This window comes from Prosopis cineraria, unplaced genomic scaffold, assembly GCF_029017545.1.
Source record: "Prosopis cineraria cultivar Desert tree isolate PC_DT_omini unplaced genomic scaffold, ASM2901754v1 PC13, whole genome shotgun sequence".
Taxonomy (NCBI): Eukaryota; Viridiplantae; Streptophyta; class Magnoliopsida; order Fabales; family Fabaceae; genus Prosopis; species Prosopis cineraria.
In genome coordinates, this window is record NW_026555344.1 from 37710452 (window position 1) to 37723815 (window position 13364).

Sequence of the window (13364 nt, forward strand, 5' to 3'; positions counted from 1 at the left end):
AGAGGAAGTTGTTTACCAGAGAACTATAGGGAGTTAATATGTTCATTTCTTTCATGTGAACAAAAACTCTTTTTTTTTTTTATAGAAAGCTTTTCTCCCTTATCCTTCATTTTTTAAGCATAATCGGTGAATTTATTTCCATGTCAAAAAAAGGTTAACAGAATTACAACAAAATTAATTTTGTCGGTCTCAGTTCATGATTCTTATGTATATTTTTAAAATTATAGGACTAACGTTACAAGCAAATTAAACTAAAGAGATTGAAAACAACAAAATAAAACTATAAGAATTAAAAACAAAATGCAATTAAAAGTATAGAGAACTATTATCATATTTTCTGTAATAATGATAATTATTATTTAAGTAGACTAGAGTATAATTATTAATGATGGGGGCCTCGTGAGATGGATGGATGTATCTCCAAGTCTAATTCTTGTTAAAGAAAAAAATGTGGTGGAGAAATTGAGTGAGTGAGGCAGAGAGAGACAAAGAGTGTAAGTGTTACAAACTAAAAAAGCGATCACAATTTGGAGGCGTTGCGAAAAGCAGTGGTGTCGAAGACCTTGAGGAAGAATCTTGTTCTTGGAATAGAGAGCTTAGATTGGAGAATGGATCCAATGGAAGCGATGAGCTTCTTCTTCACTTGCGAGTCTATGCCTCCCATCGACACTATCTCCGCGTACGCTGCTGGTTCCTTGTTCCCCTCAAATGATATCTGCACCGACCCCTTCAGTATCACCATCACATACTGCAACACCATTTATTACTTTCATTATTACAGGCTCTAGTCATTTGCACAAGTAACTATGAATTCAATTCCCAAGTAGTAAATCCCAAATATAATTGGGAATTATTTACTCTTTACCCTCAAGTGATCTATCTTGTCATTATTTGCAGCCACTTAACAATAAGTTACATTATAATTGAAATTATAACACCATTTAATTTTACCACCTTGAATTGTCATGAGTAATACCCTTATGATTATGTATATACAAAACTTAATTAGTTGAAAATGATCCTCTATTTACCCTCGTGGTAATTAATTTTTGCTAATGGTGTGGTATACTCCTCTAATGTCTTACAACTTTTAGACAACTTAGTGTGAAAGTCACAGGTTAACTTTTATTAATTCAACTCTAATTAAGTTCTCTTTCTGAACCATAATATATATAGGTTATTGATAACTACTTTATCATTCTAAAAGAAAGTTAGGAAAAACTCTATGCACCATTTGGTAGGATGGAATTGAGATTGAAAAAATGAAAGTGGAATTAACAATTTTTACAAAATTTCAATTGTAACCTCATTAAATGTTATATATAAATGCATTAATCATGATAATTGAAATTTAGTGTATTATTTTTTTTCAAAAAAAGTAATAAATGAAGTACAGTATAATTAAAAATAATTATAAAAACTATATAACACCTTATATATTTTGGATCAAACAATATTTTTTACCTTCCTCCTACTTTTCATGTTTCACATAAAATGTCAAACACAAGGATCCACACCCACTTTATCAACTAGGAAGATTCACTCCCACTAAAATTCTCTTCTAAATCTTAATGATTTTTATACTATTCTTTGTTATTTAATTTAAACCATTTACTTGCTTTTTTTTTTTTTGGTTGGCCATGATATTCTTTTAAGTTACTCAGTGCTTAATCAGATAATATTGTCGGATGAAGTTTCCCTCACATCATTAAACTAACAATCCAAAACGTTGACCCCAAAAAACTGAGCAATCAAACATATGGACATTGAATTAATGAAGTTTGATAATATAATAAGCAAACAGTACTATACTTCATAACAAATTTATAATTATTTTAGTATATTTAAATCACAGTGTGTAAGTTTATGCATTAAATTTTGTCATACATTAAAATGATATATAACTTGATCAAAAATTCAAACTGTATAAGTTCTTACTACTCTCTCTCTCTCTCTCTATATATATATATTCATCCCTTAATACTGGACAGAGTTGGCTGCGCAGTTCTTTCTGGAACCTTTTTCTCTTTTTAAGATCTCTCTCTTAATCATACACAGGCAGAAACTCATGGTGGGTTCAAGTTGTAACCTCAATTTTATGAAAATGAATATAGAAAATTAATTTGCAAACATGTCATCTCCCACAGCCAGAGATAATTGTTAAGATGGACTCTGAAACTCTTGAAAGAATATTCAGAGATAAAACAGAGTAAGCTGGAATCCAAATGAACTAAGCGCGTAAGCAACACGGCAATACCAGAAAAGCAATAGCCAAAGGATAAGAATGAGCCTATGAGGAGAGATATAATAACCCAAATAATAAAGAAGGTTTTGAACGGATTTTTAATTTGCCAACATGTATAATAAGTAGCAGAAGTTGAATAATCTGTAAGATTGAATCGCCGGAGTTCAAATCTAAAATCAACTTGAAGAAAATCTCAGGAGAGAGGGGGAGAGAGAGAGATACTTTTTGGGGCTTTCCGATGATGGAGGAGACAGTGGAAGTAGCTTCGGAGAAGATAGGATCGGTGTCGATTCCGTCTAAGTTGACGTTGGTGGAGATATAAAGGCAAGGCATCTTTCTTCTGATTCTGATTCGGCTTGGTGTGATAATGAAGGTGAAGAAGATGATCGAAAGAAACAAGTGGGAGACACGAGCGAGTTGGACTCGGAGCAATCCCAGCTTCTTGTGGTCTATATAAAGAGCCAATCTCCTCAGCTTTTACTGTTTTGACTTTTGACCTTCCCTCCCTCTTATTCTCTGATTGGCTGGTGAAGCCTTGGAAATCCACGTTCCCCACTCCCTCTGCCTTTCGCGAACATCCATTGTCTACTGTTCCTTCTCGTATTTTTAATTAAATTACATGAATTAATAAAAGTTAATTATCAATTAAAAGTATAATGATATTTTAATTTTATTTTTAATTATTTTAAACAAAAAATAAATATTTTTTAAATTAAATTAATAAAGGTGTAGTTTGACTGTTTGGTTGAATCGTTTCTGCTTCGGTCATTCCCTTGGGTGGGCCGTGGGCAATCCCATTCCATCATTTTCCCATACGAATTCCCTCCCAAATTAATGAAATCATCATCTCAGGGGAAAAAAGGCACCTTTTAAATTACCAAAATACTCGTCTTTCTCTTAATCTTTTTTTTCCCCAATTAATATAATAATTAAGAAATATTTTCAAAAGACAAAGGAATGAATATTTTAATTTTTAATAAAAATGAAAAAAATAGTACCATAATATATTTTTATGCTTTCTTTTATTGGTATTATTTAAAATCCTCTCATTTAATGAGTGTTCAAATTATAATTGTAGGATTTCATCAATATTTAAAAATTTATGCTTAACCAAGAATAAATAAAATAGTGAACTAAAACACGATTTTATGAGGATGCAGTTTAATAATTTCTTTTCAATAATAATTGGATAAAGGTTAAGGGCATGGAAAAACACGGAGCTGTGATTTGGTTCCCTCAATAGCTTATGCTAACATTCTGCGATCAACAGTTCAATTTAATCAATTATCTCTATAGAACCACACTCACTACATCTGAAAGGATTTGAGACAGTCATTGAACACGGATCCTTCTTTTATCTAGGGGTAATATTGTCCAATCAAGGATAGATATCTATTTTTTGATGGTATATATATTTTAAACATATTTATTTTGTTACATTAAATCTCATTCACACTGATCTTATGTTACTCTTCTCTGCCGACGACACTGTTATTACTTTCAAAAGTCTCACTGCTTGTCAAACTACTTACAACGTATTATATTAAAATAACTGGTTATGATCTCCTAATTAGCAATTTAATAAAAAAAATTAAGTTAGAAGTCCTTATAATTTTACATGATTTTAAACTAAAATTCTAATAATTTATTTTATTTTAATCAATTTTTTATAATTTAATCAAGTAAATATGTTAGTACCTACTCCTTCCGTTTAAAAATGTAAAGCATTTTTAACCGAATCTCACTCTTCAATAAAGTAGTTACCTACTTTTCAACTAACCTTATTTTTTTTATATTTATTGCTATTCAATATTTTACAATTAATATAAAGTTATTATTGATAGAGACACTTTTTAAAAAAAGGTAATGATTACACCTCAAAAAACTAAAACTATCTTACATTTTTTAACATCCAACTTCTCAAAAAATATCTCATATTTTTAAATAGAGGGAATAATTGTTAGCATCTTTTAATTTTCTCTTTTGAAAAACAAAATTAGTGACTTTTATTTATTTCTTAAAAGTTTGGTCAAAAAATATATTTATTAAAATATTATATAATTTTAGAATAAATTTCACAATTTTTATAATTCAAAAATTATATAATCAGGTTATATATTTTTTTAAAAACTTAAATTATTGCGTGAAAAACCCTGAAATCTGAACTTTTAAAAGATACAAAATAAACTATAAATTTTTAAATTCATAACAAATTAAACCTCACTGTTAATTAACCCAGCATTGACGCCGTTAATGTTCATTCAGTAGACATAGTCAAAATGTTAATGTAAAAGTCTCTTGCCGCCGATGTATCATTTTTAATTAATGCCACAGACTCTAAATTATTATGCAAGTGACATCCTGAATTTTGAACTTTAAAATTTAGAGTTATTTTTCATAAAAAATTATTTTAAAATTTTGCCTCTCATGACCATTGAACAGTAATATTTATTTATTTATTTTTAACATCGATCAAGATATTGACGTGAGAGGGAAGAAAGGTCACAACCACCTTTTTCCTGTTTTCATAAATCTAAGTAAATAACAAATTAACTTAGATTAGTGTTTATTTCTTCATTTGATACAGTTGTCATGTACTTCCTTTCTTAAATATAAAGTATTTTTTTAGAAATTAAATATTTAAAAATATAAAATATTTTTAATCTTTTAATATACAATTATTTTTTTTTTAATGTGTTCCTATTAAATAAATTATTTTATAATTATTTTAGGAGGAAATATCCTGTTGAATAGAGATAAATATAAAAATATATGATTAGTTTAAAAATAAATAACTTCTTTATTAAAAATAATATTTAATTAAAAATAATTTATATTTTTTAACGAGAGAATATATAATTATCAATATTTATACACGTATTACTAGATAACAGTTATATTATATATTTATATATTAGTTATTTGTAGTGATACGTTATAGTAATATTAAAAAAAGAAGAAGAAGACAATAAGCTAAGTGGGTGTAGCACACTTAAATGATTTTCAGATTTTTCAAGAAATTGGTTTGATGACTGCCGCTTATGGAAACAAATCTTGAGGAAAATAAAAAGGGAAGATTACGAAATAATGCGAATCTGAATGACTTTTCGCCATTTCGTTGATTATTGTCCATTTTAAACGCCGCACTTGAAGCCGCGCACATGTTCATTTCATTAATTAATTAAATCAAATAGTTTCTTCTTTAATTTATTTCTTTAAACAAAATCTGCGTTCTTTTAAATACAATAACACAGTGATTAGCAAAAAGGTCAGCTGCAAATAAAATATTATCTCTGCGTTTATTTATAGATTATAAGAAGCACTTATAGTTTAATTTGGGAGAGTTATTTTTAATTGAGACTGATAATATTTAAATTTGATTTAATAAAATAATCATCTATAAAAAGATAATTATCTTAAACTTGAGGTAAAATCCTTACATCTTAAGGTAGAAGTGACTCAAATAAGCAGTCAATACAATACTCAATATCCTGTAGTTAACATCAATGAGGTGGGCCGATCAATTTTCTTATTTTATTTTATCTGTTTCTTACTTTATTCAATTTGAACCATCTTTTCTTTGATTTGGCCTACTCCCACCATTCCCTGTTATTCATCCCCTTTAATATTATAAAATATTCTTAATAAAATTAGTTAATTACCTTTAAAATATCATCCTCTTTTCATATTTATTCTTGTTTAATGTAATGTCTCAATTAAAAAAAAACCTCATTAATTACACCACTAATTAAGAGTTCTTACAATAATTATATGATTTTATATATCATTGCTGCATAGACAACAGAAAAATTCAACTTTCGTCTATCTTGTTATTTTAGGGACACATCGACTTTCACACTTGAGTTGTCTGTCTCTTTGTTAAAACGAGGAGAACATGTGAAGCCTTAATAAAACGAAAAAAACAGGATTCATACAAAAATTTAGGAGAAGATATCAATCTTTAATTTGACTTTGATTCGTCGTACATTACAACACAACAAAAAATAACAATATATATATATATATATATTGTCACGCAAGCTTTAAGACTTCTACAAAATAATGCTATCCACGTGCTAAGGCCCAGAATCGTAATTTCAAATTATTTGAAATTAATTAAAGTTTTATATTTTGCTAGAAAAGGGGAAAAAAAGGGAGAAAATGCTGCCTTACGGTGACATTGCATAATGCATACACACACTTACTTTTATAATTTTATTTATAAAGAAAAGAAAGAAAAAATTTGATCCTATTTATAAAATACTTGTCAATTCTTAATATTTATCTTTACATTTTTACTCTTAGTAAGTACCTTAAATAAAAATATCAGTAATAAGATTTAAGAATATTTATTAAGGATAAATGTAAAAATTTGTTAAATTTTAAGATAAAGTTAATAAAGTTTAAATTTTTTTAGTTCCTATAAAACATGTTAAAAATAATTTATAAATAAAATTAGAGGGAGTAAGTCATAACATGTCAAGAAAATTGATTTATTACAGCAACATCAATTCCTTTACTAACTGTCTCGCAAAAATTAGTCTATTATTATTACATCTATTTCAATTACATCTTATATGGTGCCACGAAAATATCAATTTAATTCTGTCCCTAAATATAGTACTGTGTACTAGTATGTCCTATATAGAATCAAAATATTGATCAATATAATGACAAAATGCCTTTAACAAGATTAAATATGTCCAATACAATGCACAAAAGCATTCCTATGTATTTATCAAATTTCAACTTAATCGTGTATAATTGCATAACAAACATATATAACACGTCACCACCATTGTTAATGCAAAATTGAACAAAAGCTATATGAAAAAAAATGTTGTAGTGAGTGGGGGGTTAATGCTATAGGTAAGGGATTTAAAATATTGGAAACAAAAAATGAAATCAAAGTTTATAAAAAAAATGTAGGATTTAAATCCTTTAAAATTAAGATGAGTAAATTTCGATAAAGTTCACCTTTTTACGAAAGAAAGAAAAATTTTTATATTTTATAAAAAAATAATAAAAAGAGAAAAAATATTGAAAAATGAAAACTTCAGTAAAATTCACAAATATTAACTTAAAAAGATTTAAATCAAAAAATGTTATAGCCTTATATTAATTAGAGGAATATGTGACATTGTTAACTGCAAGATGGATGTTATAAGCTCATAATGCATGAATTTAAAATATATTATTCTTATTCGTCCAATAATGTGATACAATCATACAATACATAAATTTTGAGAGAAATTAATCCGTAGTTTATTTTGTTATAGTTTTGGTCGACATTAAATTAGGGTCTTGTAGTTTATTTTGTTTTAGTCAAATTCTTATAATTTAATTTATTACATATGTTAATTCTTGAAGGTTAAAATTGATTAATTTTCCCACAACAAAAATATTATTCAAGTTGAAAAACTTTTGATTTAATATTTTTGGGAAAATTTTAATTTAATACAAAGGTTATATTTTTTAAAATTTTTTTATGAAATTTCTATATGTATAAAACTTATTTAAAAGACATAACTTAGTTATATATATTTTGAGTCATGAGAATTATGTACTTAATTCTAAAATTATAACATTTTAATAAAAATATAAAAGATCTTAGTCTCATTTTTTAAAACAAAAATTCAAGAATTTCGACTGGATTAATAAATTTCCTGTATCAAACTATAAGAGCTAAATTCAAATAAAATAAACTATATAAGAGCCAAATTTAATAAGATTGAAAAAAAACTATAAAGATGTGCAGATTATTATTATTTTTCCTAAATTTTAAGTATGATGCACTCATAAATGTGATGGAAAGAATAAACTTGTAAAACATGTCATAATAGTAACATTCTAATTTTGAATCACACAAGGTGTATTTATAAAAAAAGATGAGAATATATACTGAATTTCTCCCTTATTTTTAAGAAGCACATGAAACATATAAAGCGATGAAGATAAGAAACACGTACACGGTACGAGCAACCATGGCATGAATGACCCAATAAATTCAGAAAGGATATTTTCGGTAGAACATATTTAAGACGTGCGCGTTATGTATGTCTGTATGTCCGGATTGTTTAAACTTAGATACGACAATTCAGAGTATATTATTTTCTATATTAAATGAAATTAATGCAAAGTAATATGAATTTTGTAATTATTTTAATAACATAAATTAAATTTAAAATTGAACTTTTTGTTATTGTAAGAAGTGGATGAATTGAAACTTTTAAGCAACGAGACTTGGTAGTATCATGCATGTATCTGTGGATGGGTACAGGTTCAACTAATTGGATAGGGATGCAAAATCAAATCAAATATATACATAAATAGAGAGAGAGAGATGGCCACCGATCGAGTTGTCAAGTTGGAACGAAATGATATTTTCAGAATTGAGTGAGTGATGTTAGTGAGGACGGTGACAAGTCCATTAGCGTGTCCCAAGGGGAGGTTGGAAGAAAGACAGAGAAACCGAAATATAGAATCATGTTTGGTGTGCTTTCAAATGTAATTGTTCATATTGGATTCTGTCCACCACTTTTGCGCTATTTTTTTTTTTTGTTACAACTTTTTTTTAGTACCAGGACATAGACAATCTGCATAAAGAGATTTACAATCAGGTTATGTCAGATCTAATGAGATTTCTACACCCTAGTGGCGAGTTGGTTAAAAATGATAATATCTAGATTGCCGTGAGATGCCTGGCGAGCAAATAGATTGATGCATTTATTGACTTGTTAGTACAAATGGTTGAGGATTCGGTTTGTTTGGATAATATCTGAGAGAGGATTTGGTTTCAACCTGTAACGTATCTTTAGGCTATGTATTTTCGTATAATATAGCAATGATTGTGAGTTGTATTCTATTCTCTCTTCAGTAGAACAGATACAATCAATAATTATTGGATCTAGAGAAATGATTTTGGACATTTAAATACAAGGTCTCGATTAGTTTGAGTCTTTGTGAATACTAAAATTGCCACTGTTTGAAGCCCAATCCAACTCCAATTTGAATATCGCCATGGCAACTGATGGTTTGCCACCTTAAAAAAGTGCACCAAAGGCTTGATGGCCATAGGAAAATGACCAGAAGGAGAAATATGAGGTCACATTTATTTATCAAAATAGAATATAATAAAATGAAATGGATTAAAAAAAAAAAGAAAATGACTAAAGGGGATAGGTGAGCACATTTATAAAGGGAGGGATAATTTAGTTCATGAGATTGAAAATCATGATTTATCAAATTTTTAAAAAGTGTGATGATTTTCATATTTGTAGCATGTATTAATAAATTTTATCATGTTTATCATGGAGAAAAAGATGATTGAGTTTATTTTTATTTTGATTTTTATTTTATTTTATTCTATTATATTCTAATAAACAAACGTGACCTTAAAAATTGAAATATGGGAAAATAACATTTAAGGATCCTTTAAGAGCATCAAGTACAATGAATTAAGATTATGGAATTTTGAAAGTTTTAAAAAAAAGAACATAGTTCTTGGCTGAAACTAAATTTTCGGAAGTTAGTTTTTTCAATCCTCATCTTTCATATTTCCAATAAACTGTGATTTACGGAATATCCCTCTCTTCTACGCAAGTCCTCTCTCCCTCACTAGATTTTCTCAGGCAGTGCAAGCTTTTCTCTCGTCTCGGCGCAAGTGGCATCCCCTTCCTGGCTTGGCTTTGGTCAGGTGAGGGGACGGTCTTGCTTGTTCATTTATGTGTTGATGGTTGTTTAAAGGTGGTGGTGGCTTGGCTAGGATTTGACTAAGATCCCCACTTTTGTGACTTTGATTTGTGCTTTTTAATTTTTTGAGTAAGGGTTTTGTTTGCGATTGTCTTTACTTCTTTTGATTCTTCTTCTCAAAGGACAGTTGTCAATTATGACTGGTGATGGCAAATGCAAAGCACCAAAGAGGGGATTATGTACCATCAAGCTGTTAGAAATATTATATTAAGTGTGTTTGAGGATAGTATACGTTATTAAAATAATTTAAATCATTTGATTAGATATTTTTTAAATTTATATATTTATGATTTATTTTTTAATTTTTAAATGTGAGATTTTTTTTTTATCTTCTAATACAAGCAAAGTGGCTCAATGTGTGGTCACTAGCGAATTCTACCTTGGCTTCTCCATCTTGTTGGCTATTGCAAGTCTTTTTGGACAAAAAGGGGTGAGACCTTTGGGGTGGGTTTTCTGAACCCCATCCCTTACAATGGTGTTAATGTCGGCGACAGTGACTTTTTTCTTGCTAATTCCAGCGAGCAGATGGTGCCTAAATTTTGCTGGCGAAGTTGGAAGCTGTTGTTTTCCTTGTTCTTGCACGTTATTGGAACCTTTATTCTAAAACCTTTTATTTTCCTTGTCTTTATCCTAATGAAAATATAATCTTCTTCACAAAAAGAATCTCATATTTTTTATACTCATTTTACATTTTCAATACTCATCTTTATTTGGCAAAAAAAATTATCATTAACATTTTTAATAATATTTTTAAATATTTTTTATACTCATCTTTCAGATTTTTAACGTTTATATATAACTGTTTTTAGTATTGGAAACATGGAAATTAAAATAAGTCTATGGAAGGGACTTAATTTCCCTCAAATAAGATTAAGGGTTTAAGTTTTATGGACGGAAAATTGAATTGGGAACATAGTAATTAAGAACTACTGACTAAAATTTATATTAGTTGAGAATTATTTGTTGTCAAAATTCGAATGAAAAAAAACTCAAATGGATTGTTGTTAATTTAAAATATATTATTATTAAGATTCGAATGAATATTTGTTAATAAAAAAATAATCCAAATTAATAAGTATCAATTAAGTTTTAATAACAACTGATTTTTGATTGATATAAATTTTGATCATTGGTCCATGATTACTATTTTTCCAATTGAAATTTGACTTGATAATATTAGATAATCAATATAGTTATATGACAAAAATCATAATTTTATATTTTTATTTTATTCTTATATTTCTATATTTTATTTCTTTAATTAAAAGTATTCCTATCCCACACCATCATATATATCGTAAGACATCTTTCAAATAAGCCATTCATAACTAACTTTGATTCAAAAACTTGGTATATACAGGTAATAATCTTGTATTAGCCATGGCTGTGAGAGAAGACAGATTAAACCACAAGTGCAGTCGTGGTTGATGGATCTTATACCATTTCATGCATTCTGTAATTAATCATTAATGTAGTAATGGGTTTCACAGAAAGAAAAACGCTAGAGTTAATCAAACCAATTAAATTTTGACACGCATTTGCTTGAATTTTTAAACGTGTTTTTTTGGGGGTTTTTGTTGTCGTAGGGAAATTGAATAGTGATCCCATGGTCTTTCTTTTTTGGTTGGGTCAAGAAGGGGACTCTACATGCATTTTAGACCATTCCCAAGCTCGCTCATGCCTCAGCATTGCCGTTGAAATCTGAAGCCTCCGAATCTTCATGCTTGTGTGTGTGTGTGTGTGTACATGTTAGTCAGTTCCTGCACGTATGGGTCCGTTCTGTGGTCAACAGTCAACAGATCATGACATATTCATTGATCATTCATATTTAAAAAAAAAAAAGACAATAAAATTTTTTTAAATCATTTAAGTGATATATTAATTTTATAAAATGGCATAATTTTTTTGAAGTCCTAAGAAATGTTTCTGTCATTAGGAAATTATAAGAAATGATACTTTTGCCCTTTATTCAAATTTAAAAAATTCATAATTTTTCATTCACAACTTTTGTTCATATATTAATAACTTTTATTTCTAAATTTACAACAATTTAATAACTATTCACAAGTCATGATTTATGAGTCTTGATATGTATCAGATGTTGAAAATTTAAAATTTTTCATTCACAACTTATTCCTATATTAATAATTTTTATTTTTAAATTCACAATAATTCAATAATCATTCGTAGATTCGTATTTGCAGGTTTTGATATATATCAGGTGTTAAAAATTCATAACTTTCTATTCACAACTTTTGTTTATATATTAACAACTTTTGTTTTTAAATTCACAATTTTGAATATGCAGGTTCTGATATGCATCAGATGTTGAAAATTCACAACTTTTCATTTACAACTTTTATTCTTAAATTAACAACTTTTGTCCTTAAATTCACAATAATGGAATAAGAAATTGTAATTTATCAGTACCCTTTATAAATTGACTAGATCAACAAAAATGAATTACCACTCTAATCCAAAAAATAACAAATTTTATTAATTTAAATGACAAGAAAACCTTAAAAAGTGACAACTATCTAAGGTTTTGTTATTAGTTACATGATCTACAACTTGCATCAAAATACTCTTCGATCCTTTTGACAAAAATATATGAAGGGTTAAATCTTCTAGTATCATCCCAATATGTCAACCATTCTCATGCCAACCTGAAACAATAAAATAGTTATTTATCAACATGTTTATTTTTCAAACATCATAATCATATATGTGTTATGTTTAATTTAACAACAACTATTCTTTTTATATTTATAACTTTATATCAGTCATTTACAATTTTAGTTTATGCATTTACAACACAACTGAAAATGATATATCATTTATCATTTATTCATAAGTAAGCATTCATACTCACGTACAGCAGAGAAAATTAAAAAATGAAGACCTCAATCATGAAGAGAAAATGAAGACCTCAATCATTTATGCATATTAACTTACATTAACTTCAACTATCACATATGGGAGGAGAAATTTTCAAGGAGAAAAAGAAACTTACCTACATACTACACAGCTAATAGAGCTGTGTATAGAAACTAAAAAAAAAAAAGATAGATGAGAAGGAGAAAGAGAAGAAGGAGAAGATGGAGAAGGAGACGGAGAATGAGAAAGAGACAGACTAGAAGAAGAGAAGAGGAGGAGAACAAGAAGACGAAGTAGATGGAAGAACATACAAGAATGGCTTTACATTGAGGCTTGATATTTTTGTTTTATTTGAGAATAATTTGGTCATTTCTTTTAATTCTCTAATGATAGAAAAATTCCACGGGACTTCAGGAGAATTATGCTATTTCATGGGATCAATTTGTCATTTATATAATTTAAATAGATTTTTCTATCATTTTCTCTTTTT

At 27.9% G+C, this 13364-nt stretch overlaps 1 protein-coding gene across 1 annotated transcript; it reads right to left on the reverse strand.

Moving 5' to 3' along the window:
* Positions 1–333: 333 nt before the first annotated feature.
* Positions 334–2681, reverse strand: LOC129291657 (uncharacterized). Its single transcript, XM_054929137.1, has 2 exons — positions 2468–2681; positions 334–748 (listed from the first exon to the last, which is right to left on the reverse strand). Exons 1-2 carry the CDS (start codon positions 2576–2578, stop codon positions 521–523), a joined length of 339 nt encoding a protein of 112 aa, XP_054785112.1. The 5' UTR covers positions 2579–2681; the 3' UTR covers positions 334–520.
* Positions 2682–13364: the final 10683 nt, after the last annotated feature.